Source organism: Apteryx mantelli, chromosome 1 (genome assembly GCF_036417845.1).
Source record: "Apteryx mantelli isolate bAptMan1 chromosome 1, bAptMan1.hap1, whole genome shotgun sequence".
In the NCBI taxonomy this organism is placed as follows: Eukaryota; Metazoa; Chordata; class Aves; order Apterygiformes; family Apterygidae; genus Apteryx; species Apteryx mantelli.
The window spans coordinates 89,984,748-90,001,193 of record NC_089978.1 but is presented as its reverse complement, the minus strand read 5'-3'; the positions used below and the strand labels follow the sequence as shown (position 1 = coordinate 90,001,193).

General features: G+C 38.0%; 1 protein-coding gene across 1 annotated transcript; it reads right to left on the bottom strand.

The window, feature by feature from the left end:
* Window positions 1-778: 778 nt before the first annotated feature.
* EIF2S3 (eukaryotic translation initiation factor 2 subunit gamma) lies at window positions 779-16,325 on the bottom strand. Its single transcript, XM_067297386.1, has 12 exons — window positions 16,226-16,325; window positions 14,194-14,257; window positions 13,542-13,669; window positions 13,292-13,413; window positions 12,011-12,105; window positions 10,582-10,740; window positions 8,869-9,003; window positions 7,836-7,930; window positions 6,870-7,014; window positions 6,530-6,699; window positions 5,290-5,462; window positions 779-2,230 (listed from the first exon to the last, which is right to left on the bottom strand). Exons 1-12 carry the CDS (start codon window positions 16,292-16,294, stop codon window positions 2,167-2,169), a joined length of 1,419 nt encoding a protein of 472 aa, XP_067153487.1. The 5' UTR covers window positions 16,295-16,325; the 3' UTR covers window positions 779-2,166.
* Window positions 16,326-16,446: the final 121 nt, after the last annotated feature.

The window sequence follows — 16,446 nt, the reverse complement described above, 5'->3', positions numbered from 1 at the left end:
GAGGCTGATGCAAGAACAGGCCAGAAGCAAAATTTACTATCCTGGCTCTTCATTGACTCTATTCTTCCTCCAGTTTCTACCAGTTCCTGTGCACACCATCAGACAAACAAGATCTTAATATTTCAGAGAGAACAAGACAAAATTTGATACACCATCTCTTAATATTACTGATATCTAATTAATAATCTGAGATCAACTATGGCAGTATCAAATCACGTTTTAGATGTAAATTAAGTAATGATTCATCTGTAGTAATGACCTACGGATATTTAGCTGAAGAATGTAAAACCAACTACTAATCTTAGCATTAGGAACACACTAGTATTTTGCATTTATTATTTACATAAGTGAAAGAGTACATTGTTTTACAAAGAATATGACACTTTTCATTTTTAAATTGCAGATCAAGACACTAAGGCCTAATCTCCAAAATGTTTGCTTAAAAATGCCTACAGGTACTCAACAGAATTTGTCAGAAGTGCTTTGGCATTTGTGTCATTATACCCATATATTCAACACTTTTGGAAAGAACTCTTCGGACTAGATTCCAACTTTGTGGTGGTGTAATCCTAGTATTCTGCGGTGACTTACTTCCTCTTATGCATTTGCCCTCATGTCCCCAAACTAGGTAAGACTTAAGTTCATCTAAGTTCCTAGAACTTAGAGTTACAGAAACAAGCTTTCAAAGCATGAAAGATGCAATCTCTAAAGCAGACATATTTGGGATTGTATACTGGTCAAGCACCAGGAGAATCAGGAAGAATTGGCTCTGACTCTCTTTTAAAAATAAGCAGCACTATACAAAAATGAATGTATTTAGTCTCAACACCATGTGAGGTAGAAATACTTTACAAATGGAGAAACTGAGTACAAGAATGCAGAATACTTGTAATAAGGCAACACAAAATACAATGAAAAAAATCAGGAACAAACCCCAAACTGCTTCAAAGCAGTCAATCATCATTTTAACTAGTGAAACAATATTTATCCTTACTACCCCCTTGAAGATATTGAATGCAGTAACTCAAACCAGACTTTGAAGATGAACACAGTATTTTCCTCTATAAAAATATGAAAAGTAGTATGACTTGCGAAATAGTCTATTATATAAAATACCTAGAACTATGTATAATAGTTCAAATGAAAAAGTCAAACCTAAATGGTTGAAAGTATTAGAACCTTACCACTTTATTACATTATGTGTTTTCTCCTCAGGAGTGTGATCCAGGCTAACTAAACAAAAGTGGTTTTACACTGTTTTTACCCCTCATCTCATTCTGATTTTTTTGATTTTCTAAAGTCCTTCCCTTCAACAGCCTTTTCCAGATATTTTAAATTCAAGATCATAGCTAATATTTGCTTACTAGCTTAATGCAAGTTTAAAATAAGCAGTTTACTCATGTATAAAGATGTCAGGTCACCCACACAGTTCCGCAATGACAAACAGCTACCTTTCAAATGAAACATGTTCTTTTTGTAAATTCATTCTAAAATAAGATCAAAAACAGTATTGCCAGTTCAGATCCAGTTTACTTGTATTTCTTCTTTGTGGTTTTATCCAAAGCCCTTGTTAACATTGTAAGTGACAACTTTAAGAAGTCAGTCAACATTGCCATCCTAGTTACAAAGGGTAACACAGCCACAATCCCAAAGTCAGAACCATACACATCTAAACAAAACAGGATGTTGTGCAAAAAGGGTACTAGTCTTCAAAGAGTTTGTTCTGTTTTGTTTTTGTTTTGTGCTGGTTGAACAATCACCACAGTCTTTTGTTACTCAAAAAATTGTATGAATTGATGAAAAATAAGCAATATTTTATTTCGGTATTGGATTTATGGTTTGTGTGTTACACTGGGGCTGGCATGACTGATATTAAACAGATATGTCTCAAACACAACATAAATTAGACATGCCATGAGACATGTACAATTAATTTCTACTAAAATGAGGATAATTAAACCCACTTCTACGCCAATTCTTTTACACTTTTAATGGTGATAGTGACTAGTATTTTAGTAAGAGGGTAAAATTCAATAAAATGTACAAGGACAGCCATACAACTCAAAGATAACGTTTGCACAGCTTCCAATTCCACTGTGAAAATATACCCCCCCCAAATAGAAATAGGCACTTCATCTTTAAAAATGAAGCACTCATTTTCGTTCTTCAGTCGTCATCAACAGTTGGCTTGATTGTCACTCCTCTTCTGATTTGACCCCAACCAATTAAACTGCAAAATGAAAAACAGTGTATATTACTTTTCATAGCACTTACAAATATCCAAAATAACTCAACATCCTTCTGTCAGACTTATGCCTTCAGTTCTCACAACATGTAGAATTTTCTCCACTCCCTCCCTTCCTGAAGCATCCTTCAGGATTTAAGAGCGGCTACTGGAAACACAGGATAAAGGACAAGGGAAAGAACATGTGTATGTTGGTAATCAACCGAGATAGTACTTTTGAACAGTGAACTAAAAACCTGAAAATTTTGTAATTTATGTTGTAATAGTGAACTATAAATAAATTCATAGCTTGATTTCTTTCCACGTATATATGAAGTGCTGCATTACTCTCAAAGAGAAATGAAAATGTGAAAGTACAAACAAGATGACGGTGAGATTATAAACTGAAATATAACTCAGTGAATGTGTAACCTATACATGAAGTTAACTCAACTCTCAGATAAGCTCTACTATTTATATTCAGTAAAATCAAGGCCCTCCTCTCCTTTTATGGACCATAAGCCTCAAAAAAATACACTACTTTTCAAAATTAAGATTGTTTGTTTCCACAACAGACAGTCCATATTATTAATACAATTGTCTCTAAAAAGACCTTTAAATTTCCAGCAACCAAGTGTGTGTCTAAGTTTAATTTGCTAAGCAACAGAGGCTGTCTCTGGAGATCAGTATATCAATTAAAAGAAAAGGAACTGAAATATAGTAGCTCAGTATTTCCCACTTTTTGAGGATAACATCCACAGCTTATAACTTGTCACCCTGAATTCACTGTCCCTTGGAATCTCTACTGTAATCTTGTTTGTTTGGCCATTTAATGTTTAACCTCTGGGCTTCTATATATTTATTTTCTATTTTATTCCTCCTATTTTTTGCTTGCTTTCTCATATTTTTTTCTCATTTCAGTACTCCATTCCCTGAGATTACAAGTTCCCTTTCACAACACCAGCTGTACGTGACCTTTATTCCAACTGGACTTTATCGTCCTCTTCTTCCAGGTCTGCTTCCCATCCCTTCTCTCAATTTTGTTTCTTAATGTTACCCTTCTAATACAGCACAGATGGCAACTTTTTAATAAGAGAATCTTTATATCAGGTTGCCATTACTTGCCCAACCTATAATCCACAGACAGGTGGGCTTTTAGACAAAATTAGGTTAGGGTTTGAGAGAGGGAAATAAAGATGCGAGATACCTTACAACAAAACTCGCACTAAAAACTGCATAAGCTGTCAGTCTATGGTTTGGAAAAAAAAAAAAAAAAAAAGCACTGTTTCCAATACAAATAGCTTATCCTCTTCCTTCCTGTTTCCCTTATTTAATTTGGGTCCTAATCTTTTTATTGCCTGTTCAAGATGCATTATCTTTTTCCTTGTTTTTTTCAGGGAATAGCCTCTTCCTTAATATGTCAGCTAGCTCTGAGATAGAGGCGTGAAATTCTCAGGTATGCTCTCCTATTGATCTGAAAAAGAAACACCCATCCATGGATAAGATATTTAAAACTTGGTTCTTTTTCACACATTAGGCACTGTGATAGGCTGGAGAGGTGGGCAGAGAGGAACCTCATGAAGTTCAACAAAGGCAAGTGCAGGGTCCTGCACCTGGGGAGGAATAACCCCATGCACCAGTACAGGTTGGGGGTTGACCTGCTGGAAAGCAGCTCTGCGGAGAAGGACCTGGGAGTGCCGCTGGACACCAAGTTAAGCATGAGGCAGCAATGTGCCCTTGTGGCCAAGGCGGCCAATGGTATCCTGGGCTGCATGAGGAAGAGTGTTGCCAGCAGGTCAAGGGAGGTGATCCTCCCCCTCTACTCAGTCCTGGTGAGGCCGCACCTGGAGTGCTGGGTCCAGTGCTGGGCCTCCCAGTTACAAGACAGACATGGATTTACTGGATTGAGTCCAGTGAAGGGCCACGAAGATGATTAAAGGGCTGGAGTATCTCTCATAGGAGGAGAGGCTGAGAGAACTAGGACAGCTCAGCATGGAGAAGTGTCAGGGGAATCTTAAAGTTTATAAATATCTGATGGGAGGGTGTCAAGAGGCTGGGGTCAGACTCTTCTCAGTGGTGCCCAGTGACAGGACAAGAAGCAACGGGCACAAACTGAAACACAGCTAATTCCATTTGAACATAAGAAAACAATTCTTCACTGTGAGTGTTCAACACTGGAACATGCTGACCGGAGAGGCTGTGGAGTCTCCAGCCTTGGAGATACTCAAAATCCAACTGGACATGGTCCTAGGCAACCTGCTCTAGTTGACCCTGCTTGAACAGGGTAGTTGGACCAGGTGATCTCCATAGGTGCCTTCCAACCCCAACTATCCTGTTACTTCTGAAATGAATGGTGAGGGCTGTGTAGGAGCAAGGAATCTAAACAATGCTTGTGCTCTTGTGCTATACATGTAGTCTTATGGAGCACAGAAGAAGTACAGTATATGTCATCTAAAAGAGAAGTACGGCACTAAGTCTAAAATGAATCATCAATCAAATCTGCTCACCTTTCTCAGCTACCAGATGCTTGCGCGCAGTTGGCCATTCTGTACTTAAAATTTACATGGATCAATACAGTTGATACTCGTTTCCTTCCTCTCTGCTCACAATACACAAAATACTTGAATCTTAGAATGTCCTTCCTCCATTCACCTGCTATTACTTTATGTTGCACTAGAAGTCACATAGAGCCCCACAGGCTGAATACCACTGACTTAGGTGTATGAACAGGTTTGGCATAATGTTACTTGAACTTTCAAACCTGTCAAGATTGCCTACTGTTACCTCAATTACAGCATGGCTGTTTTGGCAACAAAACCATGAACATCAGGAGTTTCCTTGCGTGTTAAATAATAGAAAGCCAACTCCGTTATAATGCTTCTTTTAAAAGATGCCAGAAATAGCAAGAAGCATTGCACAAAAAAAAGCATCAACACGTTAGGAGAACCTACAGGAATTTTAAGAACAGACACACATTTACATATTCTAGAGCAAAATCAGATTCACACATTTCTTTGGGTGACATCATCACAATCGGGTCTTCCACCAATCTAATGTCAACTTACCGCCAGTGTTTCTCAACTCTTCGACTCAGGGCAATTTTTTCTCCCACTTCTGTGCATACAGGGTTAGTTAGCACAATCTTTCCCAAATCGGCCTTTACTGCACTGACTCTCCCTCCAGTAGATAAAGATCCTATGTTTACCATTAAAACTTCATTCTTTGATAATTTTTGCACCTGAAATAAGACATACAAAATTCTGAAACCTAAGCTTTAAAAACAGCTCACATTAAGTCAGCACTGTTTAGCAACAAAATGCCTCTAATGAAGAAAAATACCAGAGATGATATTATCTCTCGTTACCTAACCACCACAAAAAAGATATAGCTGAAGGATTCAAAAACTACAATTATTCCCTACACAAACCATGCAAAACAGTGCCAGTGGAGAATGGTTATATTTTCACTCTTCTGAAAGCACAAATATGTAAATATGTTGTCCATTTAATATTGCAGGTTCTTATTGTAGAGAAATCCCAAGAAAGTATACTGTGCCATTTTCTATAAAACATAGAAAACTGAACATACTACATTAGTAGTGAAAACATTGGCTCAGATATTGCTACAAACTGGAACATTATACCATTCTTCTGCATAATCCTGATGTTCTCATTTCCCTTAAGCCTACATAAATCAAGACAATTTCTCAAAACAGAACACTTCAGAGGAGAAAAAGAGAGTGAAAACAATTTACCATTGCATGAAGCAGTTTTTAGATTTTAATGCTAATAGTGAACACTATGATGTTTCAGTTTGATCTTTTGTGTAAAATGGACCATAGAACAAGAGACTGCTGTGCATGAAGTTCACAGTTTCTCTTGAACTACAGCATTTCAGAAATTTAATTTTAAAGAGTTCTTAAAAGGAGAGAGAATCTACAAGAAGCAAGTAGGGAGTCAACCAATATGCTTGTAAAACTATTTTTGCACAAACAAATAGGCTGACAGCAAAGAAAAACAACTACGAATATATTTAGAATACCTAACTTTATGATGTATAAATACTTTACAGTACTTTAAATGATCCTGATATGAATTCCTACTTCTCTGAAAAACATTCTTCTATAATATTAAACAAACAGATGCCAGTTACTTCAGTAACATAAGCATATGTTAACAGGGAGACAAAATTACTATACGAACCAGAAAAATGTACATGCTAACAAAACTTAGCACAAAGAGTTAATAAACAAGAGAAATTAGAAAAAAATACCATAGCACTGTCTTTCTAAAACAGGGTACAGACCTTTGCAGCTTTCTTGTCTCCTTCAGTGCGCACACCTAATAATCGCCTTAGCAAGAAATAGGAAATTTCTAGCTCTGTAAATATTTCAGGCAATGCTCCAACTGCACCAAGAACTTGGCCTACCATTCGGTCAGCCCGACACAAAGTTGGATCAATCTTAGTTCCGACACCTAAAACATAACAAGTCACAAAGAATAACTGAAGCTGCCGTGGTAGCTGCCACATTGACGTATTAATATATTTGAAGGAGATCTAAAAACGACAAACTGAGAATTATTGAGAATTCCTTATTACCTGGACAGCACTTCCAGAATATCTTTTCATAAGAGAATATTCTTACCTATAAGGCCTCCTGGAGCAGCATATTGGAGATCATTGTGTTCTGCAAAAAGCGATACAATTTTGGAAAAAATTGGCTTGCACATGAGTTTTCCTTCACTGTCCTTCGACACAATACCAGGCCGGACCTCAATTTCCTGACCCACCTAATTACAAAGGTGAAAAAGTAGTTAACTGGTTGTTTCACAGGAACATAAAGCTAACTGCTCATCACAGATGAAACCTAGTTTTTCCAAGACCTACTATTTTAGTCCTTGTTTCTGGGCTAATGTAGAACTTCTAGGACTTTTGTTGCACTGTTTATTGAAAATTGAAAAATACTGAAAAGCTCTGTAACTTACAGCCAATGAAACACAATTACTTTTCTTCCAAATAGCTGCCTTAATAAAAGATCTTTATCAGTGATCATTCTAACACCTAAATTCTAGCTTAAATTTACTTTTCTTAATGACATTGACATTTCACTAAGAAATGTTACAGCACTGAGAAAACAGAGCTAACTTGATCACTGTAACTGACCAGCACCAATAAACTGCAAGACAAGGAAAATAAGAGCTGTACAGGCATTCAGAGATGTAGTTTGCTTTCCAGTATAACAGAAGTACCTTTAAAATTCTTTTATTTTTTATTTTTTCAAAATAATTTATTAAGGAAAGTGGCAAGAAAAAAATTATCTCCCTCAGTTTTTGTAAGCAATGAAAAAGGGTATTGTTAGCAGCAAAAGTTACAAAAATATATCAGAAAAAAAAATACAGAAACAAAGACCAGTGTTTCTTGTTCCTGTATTTTAAAACAGGAAAGTAACAAGTCATAGACAGAAGGATAGGTACCACCTAACTGTATTCTAGTTTAAAAAGAACAACAACAACAAATTTCAATTTTATAGATTCATTTTGTACCAGGCACACAAAAACTCTACTCAGTACTATCACTGCAGTATCTTCCGAGAGGAAGAAGAAAACATCACCTTTAAAACACCCTTCAGAATACTGCCACCAGCTACGCCCCCCTTCAGGTCATCAACTTCACAGCCAGGCTTGTTGACATCAAAAGATCTAATTACTGAAAAGAATAAACCATAATCAAGTTTATATTTAAGATTAGGTTTTTAAAGAATTAGTATCTTTCTTCAGAAACTTAGAATATTTTCCTGTTCTTATGAAGGTAAAGAAATATTTATAAATATTATAAATACAAAATTCAGATAAAATGCTGAAATATGGTAAATATTTTATTCAGAATCTTTAAAGATTGGCTGATTTTTTAAATCAAATTATTTCTGCTATTCAGAAACCATTTTTGAAAATTTGTTTATATGTGCAGTTTAAATGAAGTTAAATATCAGTAACTAAAAAAGAAAGCCACAATCAACTATATTAAAAAAAAATCTTCAATCACAATTTCAATTTCTTTGTAACCTTGTTCTAACTTATTGAATTGGTATGTATTATGAAAACATGAGCTTTAGGTCTCCCAAGTTTTGTGTAAAAAAAAATTTTTTTTTTAATTTATTGTGGTGGAATTGATTTTTAAAATATGCTGGACAAAAATCAAGACTTTGACAATCACGCTCAGGAGACATGACTTCTTAATACAGTAAATTTAAACAGGTTAGTCTACCTATGTGATCTATTGAAATAATTTAATTTGCATATACAACCGTTTGTCAGTACTTTGTTAAAAATGTTCCTTTAGTTGCCATTACTTTAAATTTGATATAAGACATGTACAAGTTTCTCATCTTTATTGCACTTTACTGCTGTTGTGCACATAGAATATACACACAAAATAAGTACCCCAAATCAATTTAACTATATCTGTTAATTTAAGTGTGAACAATACAGAAGCTCTCAGGAAATAGGCAAGTTTTAAACTGAGGCTTCATTGAACACTCCTCCTAACCTTGCCTCTTTTTACAGCCTTCAGCAACATGCTACTTGAGGCTTATATACACGTAGCAAAAGATGAGCCAAAGAAGTAACACATAAGCAGTTACTTACCAATAAGCCTTGGTTCGGATGTGAAGTCTCGCAAAGGGACTGGGATTTTCTTCACTATATACTCACAAACTACCTCAATGTTGTATTTCAGCTGTGCAGAGATTGGAATAATTGGAGCTCCTTCTGCAACTGTACCTAAAACAAAATTAAGTTCAGCATTGAGCCTTAATACAGTATTTGCAGAAACATAACAGTGTTCCATCATTGTTAAAAGCACTAACGAAGTTTAAGGCACTGTTTATACCCATTTCCAAAGACTAGAAGCATCAGAGCACTACTCTTCCCTTCACCATTTTAGCTCAAAAGCCATCCAGACCTGCTTTTCAAGGCAGTCTGAAAGAACCCTCCTTGTGTTGTCCTTTGGGTGACTGCACACAGAAGTTATACAGCTGCTCTCTAAAAAGTTGTGAATAATAACCTTCTGTTCTAAGGGAGAATTCACTTCTTACTTCATGCTATTCCTGATCATCAAGTAAGTTCAGAGGATTACTTGAGTCATTTAATTCCTAAGTCTCAAAGAAACAATGGATACATTAGGGATCTCTGCACAGGAAGAGTTGTAAACATGCACACACTAGATAAAAATCAAAGTAGTAAAGCATATCATGAAAGGGAAGCCTCTAATTTGAATGTTTAACTCTATGCTGACCAGCACTTTACAAATTCTGTCACTTTCTGAAGGTGTAAATAGAAATATGTTTTTAGTTAACCATTTAAAAATGAGAAATGATCCTCACTGCTTGCTTCAAGGCACCCAGCTGAGTCATAACTTTTATTTCCCAAGAGAAATCAGGTACCTAAATATTTGATGCATTCATTTCATGCTCAGATTTCATTTTGAAGAACCAGAATTCCTATCTCACTTTAATGACGACCTTTTCTAAGTTTTGCAATACAAATACATATTTTAGAGAAATCTTAATTTTAATAGAAGGATGCATTGAATTATCAAGACTTGATAAATAAAACTAATAATATTTAGATCTCATAACTCCAGGTCTCACAGAAGAACTCCAAATTTATGCACCAAGCCACTCCAACATAGCTGTTATGAGCAGCTTCTTATGCAAGGCAACGATTCTAAACGATGAAAGGACAGACCCATTGGCCACTTTTGATGGTGATAACCTAGCCCTATAGCTTTTTACCTGCTCCTGCTAAATCAGATAAGTAGGGAAAACAATGGAAGCTTCTGCAAGAGATGAAACTCAGGGAAATAGAACAAAGTTGAGCAGAAATCTATGGCTGGAGTAGGGTAACACTGCTTGAATGAGCAGCATAACATTGCTTGAACTGGACTTACAGGAAGAGAAGAAAGATCAACTTTCTGTGAGCGGATAAAAAAAAAAAACCACCACATTTATACCTACAAGGTTGTCATAAAATTGTTGCTTCATTCTCCCCTACACTGCAACAAAATCACAGTGCAGCCTCTAGCAAAGAAACAGACAGGGCTACAAAGAAGAAACCACATTTCTGTAAAATCTACTAGACAATTAGCTATTGCTATTGCCTTTACATCAATAACATTACTGTATTTAGGCAGTCTTGAAGGAAGAAGCACAATTCTAAGTCTATTTTTTAGATTACCAGACTACATATACCAGTGTAATCCAAGTAAGAGAAACTTTTCTGCAGACACGTAGAAAAACACTATGTCCCAACACTGAAGAACTTCCACCACTGACTGAATTTCTGCTGTTGAAAACTTACCTTGTACAAATGCAAGAATCTGTTCATACTGTTCTTTAGCCTGGCTCTCCTTTACCAAATCAATCTTATTCTGTAGAATCAAAATGTGCTTCAGTTTCATGATTTCAATAGCAGCTAGATGTTCTGAGGTCTGGGGCTGAGGGCATGACTCATTACCAGCTGAAAGAAGAAAAGTGACTGCAGTACAGAAACTATAAAGATACACAAATCCCCTAGTGAGGACCTCTACACTTTCCACTGTGTCTTTATAAAAATACTACAATCGTCTCTCGTTAACCCACATACGAAACACCCAAGTTAGCAATCATCTACTTCTTTCCAAAGACTGTTGGTTTTAGTATACACACAACACATGACAGATGAGATGGTACTAGAGTGGGGACTGGAGTCCCCATTCTGCTTGCTCCCAACAGAAACATGCATTTAAAATTTCCAAAGGTACTGGACAGCTAACTTGTGTCTACTTGAATCATTCCATCCTTTAGGTCTCTAGACAGCTGAGAACTGACCATAACATAATTGACCTTTCAAAACAATCTTAAAATCCTTTAGTGTTTTCTTATCACCAAAGCGATAAAAATGCCAGGACCCCCAAACTGTATGACAGACAATAAATACATGAAGCATGTGAAAAGGGCAATTATCAGCATGGTTTGGATTCCAGGTACCCAAGAAGCCTTCTTTGGCCTGATGTGTCATTATTACATTTGAGCTCACTTGAAGTTTGATCCATCACATGTTCTAGCTGTTCTAGCTCTAAATAGGCAGGAGGAACAACAGCTTATCAGTTACCTCCGACTATTTAAACTACTATATCTGAAGATGTTGTTCTCATTTTTTGGCATGCCCTGTCCAGATAACACAATCACTCTTTATCACTGCAGATCATTATACTGTTCTACAGATGTATGAAAATGAGTTTTACTCACTTCCCATTGTTTGAAAATCAGAACAAGAATTTTCTAAATCCGTATATATCTCGTGCACCTTGTTCTGTCCATATTCATCTGGTTTTACCATTTGTACTGATGGTTTTTGACTCTCCTGCATGGCTAAGGCTACATATTTAAAGCAAGCTGAAGCTTCAGAGAAATGCAAAATGTACCTGTACCCAAATGCATTTCCATGAAATAATATAAATTTTACCATACTATACCACTACAGGATTTCACCTTAACCTACCAATCTGTCTATCAGCTGGGCCAATTACCAGACTAATGAGTATGTTCTGGCTGTATTAAAAAAAAAAAAAAAAAAAAAAAAGTAGGGTACTTTTTTTGTAGTACCACTCAAGCTTTTTTAAACACATCTCAGTAACACATTTTTTAACCAATCACTCCCACACTGCTCCCTAAATTTTAAAATCTATATGAAGTAGTTTCATGATATTAAAAAAAATAGAACTCTGTTTCTGTGTACCAATCATTACCTATCAACAGCAGAGCTGCGTCCATTACTGCTGCACCGTTCAACATAGTAGCCATCAAAATATCATGGCCAGGACAATCCACAAAAGAGACATGCCTGTAGGTAACAAGAAAAGTAAAAAGAAATCCAAAAGCCAATTATCAACAATTTCTGTGACTGGTGTACATGAATGCTAAGCAGACACAAAGGTTAAAAACATCCTTAAAAAAAAGAAAAAAAAACACATAGCAAAATCAAAAGAAACGAACATTTCAGAGATACTGAGAAGTGATAATTGGAAGTATTTTCATAAAAACATAAAGACTACTGAATCAGCTACTAAATAATTTTTCTGAGTTTTAAGATTCAATACTGTATCTTCATACTAGGTACTGCTTTAATATTTCAGATTTACAAGAAATTAGACTACACTTAAATGCACCAGATTAAACACACACACACAGGATATAGCGTATTCTACTTTCTCTTATATGTTTTAAAAGATGTCTCCCATTATCCAATTTTAGAAAGTATGTGTCTTTAATTACATAGATAAATCTTAGAAATGAAGTGCAATTGTAACTACACTGACATTATAACTTTTAGTTCCAATCTTACAATTCCACTGTGCAGCCTATAATAATTGATGCACTACATTCCTGTATGAACTACGTTCACCAAGAATCTTTGTTTCTTGGTAGCAGGCCACCAAAAAGCAAGGAACTGACTTGCTGCTAGCCAACAAGTTTAAAAACCTACAATAAGCAAATAAACAGTAAGTGAAAGAATCCAAAGCTTATAAGTGATAGTTTAACAGTGGCTGCATAACTATCATACTCCACCAAAAACTGTTGTTAGAACAAATGTCCTACTGGGAATCTGAGGAAAGGAAGGAAATACATGATTACAGCAGTAACAGCATTTTACACATAAGCATGAACTAGGGATCTTGTACAACTGCCCTTGTGGCCTTTCCCATTTGAACAATCAGTCACTGCCTTTGTGGCCATTCCCATTTGAACATTAAGAGCAGAAAAAATTTACTCAACAGTGTTAAAAATAACCAAGGACAGAAAATACTGCTATGCTCTTCCCTAGATTGCGCACCATCACTAATAAAAAAAAAAAAAGCAGTTTAAATGACACTTTAGGTCAGGGGTACCCAATCTACAGCCTGTAAGAGCACGTGGTCTGCCAGAACCGTTCATTCAGCTTGCCACTCAATCTTGTCTATTTTCAGTTACAAAAAGGGAAGCACGAACAAACAAAACACAGTTTATATCCTTCGTTTTACAGCAGTTACCTGACTAGTTTAAAATTCCCTTTGGTGCCAGGAATATCTGTAGGGAACTCATCTGGGGTGCTACTTCCACAAGATCGGTAACACTCTGGTCGGGAACAGCTTGGATCATCCAGCTTGTAAATCTGTAAGTATTTTTTAAAAATTAGAAGAAGTTTAATGCATCGAAAGTCAGTTACAAGCTTATGTCCAACCTCAAATACACTAGTAAGTCAAATTAAACACATTTGCTAGATTCATTGCAATGACTCACCTTTGCATTAGCATAACCCAGCTTGATTGTGATATTTCTTTCCAGTTCATTTTTAAATCTGACAGTATGAACTCCAGATATAGCTTTGACTACTGTCGACTTTCCATGGGCTACATGGCCAATTGTACCTATATTTTAAAAGTAAATGTTTGTCAATAAACAGTTGTTTAATTTGTGTAAAATTTCAGTACAAGCAACTATGTTATTACCCCAAACCCTCTGGAGCCAGTAGGTCCAGAGCTCCCATCATAAGCACATATGGATTTCTTAACCATTTTCATTTAAACAAACAAAATCCTAAGATGAGCTTTCAACAGACGGATCTTCGCATTTTCATGAAACTCATTCACTGTCTAATTTTAAAATATAATAAATTTTGCTTTAGCAGCTACTCCCCACCCTTCCTTCAACACAATATTCTTGCAATAAAATCACAGTGATTTTCAAGTTAAAAGGGCTTGACAAGTCTCTTTCTGTTTCTTGATAACATTTTAAATACAAACACTATATCTAGGAACTATGTTTATATCTGTGTTACTGTCTGTTTCAATAAGAACTTTTTAAAAATTCTGTCACATAGGTACCATATGCTAATGCATGAGCACCAGAGTCACATTAATGTCCCCCTCCTTTTCAGACATTTATTTTTTACCTATATTAATTGTGGCTTGTCTGCTGATGACTTCTGGTGAGAGAGGCGTCAGCTTGGTAACATCCTGTATGAAGAAGACTTTACAACTTATTCACCTTGTATCTAAATGCTTTAAGAGTACTATGTGCATCTTCTTAAAAATTATTAATTCTACTAAGCGAAATTCAACCAAGCTAATTAAAATCCCCAAAACTCTCCCCAAAACTCCCCCAAAACTTGTTACACATAACAGACGAATTCATATTAATTTTCCATGGGCTAAACGACCAATTGTACCTATATTTTTAAAGTAAATGTTTACTGCAAAAGTAATGTTCTATCACAATCAACATATAATTACAACTTACTGATAGCACCTAACAAATCAGAACACTTACAGATACATTCAGTAATGAAAAAAAACCCCCAACAACTCTAAAGCAGCTTTTTTTTTTTTAAGGCTATTTGTCCAAATACTAGACAAACATTGAAATCCACTGAAATGTTCCTCTGTACTATTTTTGATGTTCATAATTAATTTCAAGGCCTGAAGGCCTGATTCTCCACTGAGTCCATATGGGTGGGTTGATGAGTTCAAGCAAAGATTCACAATGCCAGAAGAGTTCTTAGTGCAGGACAGCATACAAATACTTTGCAAAGATACATATAATATACATGCACACACATTAATCGGCATAAAATCATATAGTCTACACTGTCACACATACAGGTTCTGTGCACAGTGATGAAATGCAATTTTATGCAATTAAGGCTAAGTTTAGGTGTATAAAGAGTAAACTCATTTTACTCATTATATAATGAATACAATTTATGAAAATATTTTAGCTTACACATTATATTTCCATGAATTACATGAACTAAATGTTCAGGTTCAATAGAAAACAGGTTTTGTCAGTTTAACAGAGGTGCTAAAATATATACTTTTTGTACACCTAACTTAACATGACTGGATCTACTGAAGTCAAGAAGGGGGACATGACCTGCAGATGGCACTGTATAGCAGGATGTCATGCACATATGCATGATGCAAAACCTGTCATCAACAGAACTGTTCCCAGTGCATACAATTATGCATGTATGCTTTTTTTTCCTCAAGACTGGTATAAAATCAAGTTCAGCTATAAGCTCCGGCCAAATGCAAGCATTCAACGACCAAAAGAGATAAATACAGGACAGGGCTTAAGTGTAATTCCTACTGACCTCCCAATTAAGCATATCGGTTCTTTTTCCCATTGGCAAATACCAAGGCCAACCAGAAAAGGAAGTAAGTAAAGGAACGTTTTGAAACGATCAACATGCTTCGCTACTGAACATCAATATGCTTAAACATAACATGAAGAGTACTCCTGTGCTCAGGAAGCCAAGACTATCAAACGTTAATACTGTAAAGACAAAAATAATTCCTAATTTGCTGAAAACCAGGGAGACAGCAACCAGTGGGACTTCTGATGGGCTCTGCTTGCATACATGAAGAAAGTGAGACAGCCCCAGTTAGGCATTTAATAGGCGAGCCCACCACGGCGAGAGATCGCTACGACCGATTTTCCTGGTGGTCTCTGCAGAGCGCACAAAGCCCAATGCAGATGGGGCGGGCAAGCGCGCTACCTAACCCCCTCGGAGACCAGGCGACCAAATTACACCCGTCCCTAGGGCAAGGAAGCGCCTTTGGCACCGCCGCCCAGCAGGGCAACCTGTGCGGGGGCCGCGCGGCCACACCGCCCGACGGCCTCCCCTGCCCAGGGGCCGGCGCGCCGCCCCGCCAAGCTCCGCTCCCCGCTCACGGCTCCAGCGAGCGAGGGGCCCCATCGCGCCCGGCGGGCTCCCAGCGCCGGCCCGCAGCGCCGCCCGGCCCCGCGTCCCCTCCCCGGCCCCGCCGCCCCCAACGGCCGCGGCCCGGGGGGGGGGGGGGGGGGGAGGCTCGGCTCCCTTCAGCCTCCGCGTGCCGCCGCACCAACGGCCCGCCCGGCGGCCCCGCCGCCGCCCCCCCGCGCCCCGCCGGCCGCCGCCGCCGCGCCCCCCGCGCGCCCCTCACCAAGGTGGCGAGGTCCTGCCGGGAGAGGTGCGGCTGCCCCAGAGTCACTCCCGCCTCATCCCCCGCCATCTTTGCCCGAAGAGGAAGCGGGGAGGCCGCCGCCGCCGCCTGACCCCCGGCGGGGCGCGCCGCCGCCGCCGCCCGCGCGCTGCCCGCCGCCCGCCAGGCGGCACCGAGGCGCCCGGCGTGGGGCGCCGCCGCGCTGAGCGGCGCGGGGCCGC

Bases quoted from the DNA above. Each gene is read 5' to 3' on its own strand.
- EIF2S3 (XM_067297386.1), bottom strand. From the start codon at position 16,294: ATGGCGGGGGATGAGGCGGGAGTGACTCTGGGGCAGCCGCACCTCTCC. The intron at 14,258-16,225 runs GTGAGGGGCGCG...TTCTTCATACAG, and splicing joins GGCAGGACCTCGCCACCTTG to GATGTTACCAAGCTGACGCC. The intron at 6,700-6,869 runs GTAAGAATATTC...GTTATGTTTTAG, and splicing joins TGCTCCAGGAGGCCTTATAG to GTGTCGGAACTAAGATTGAT.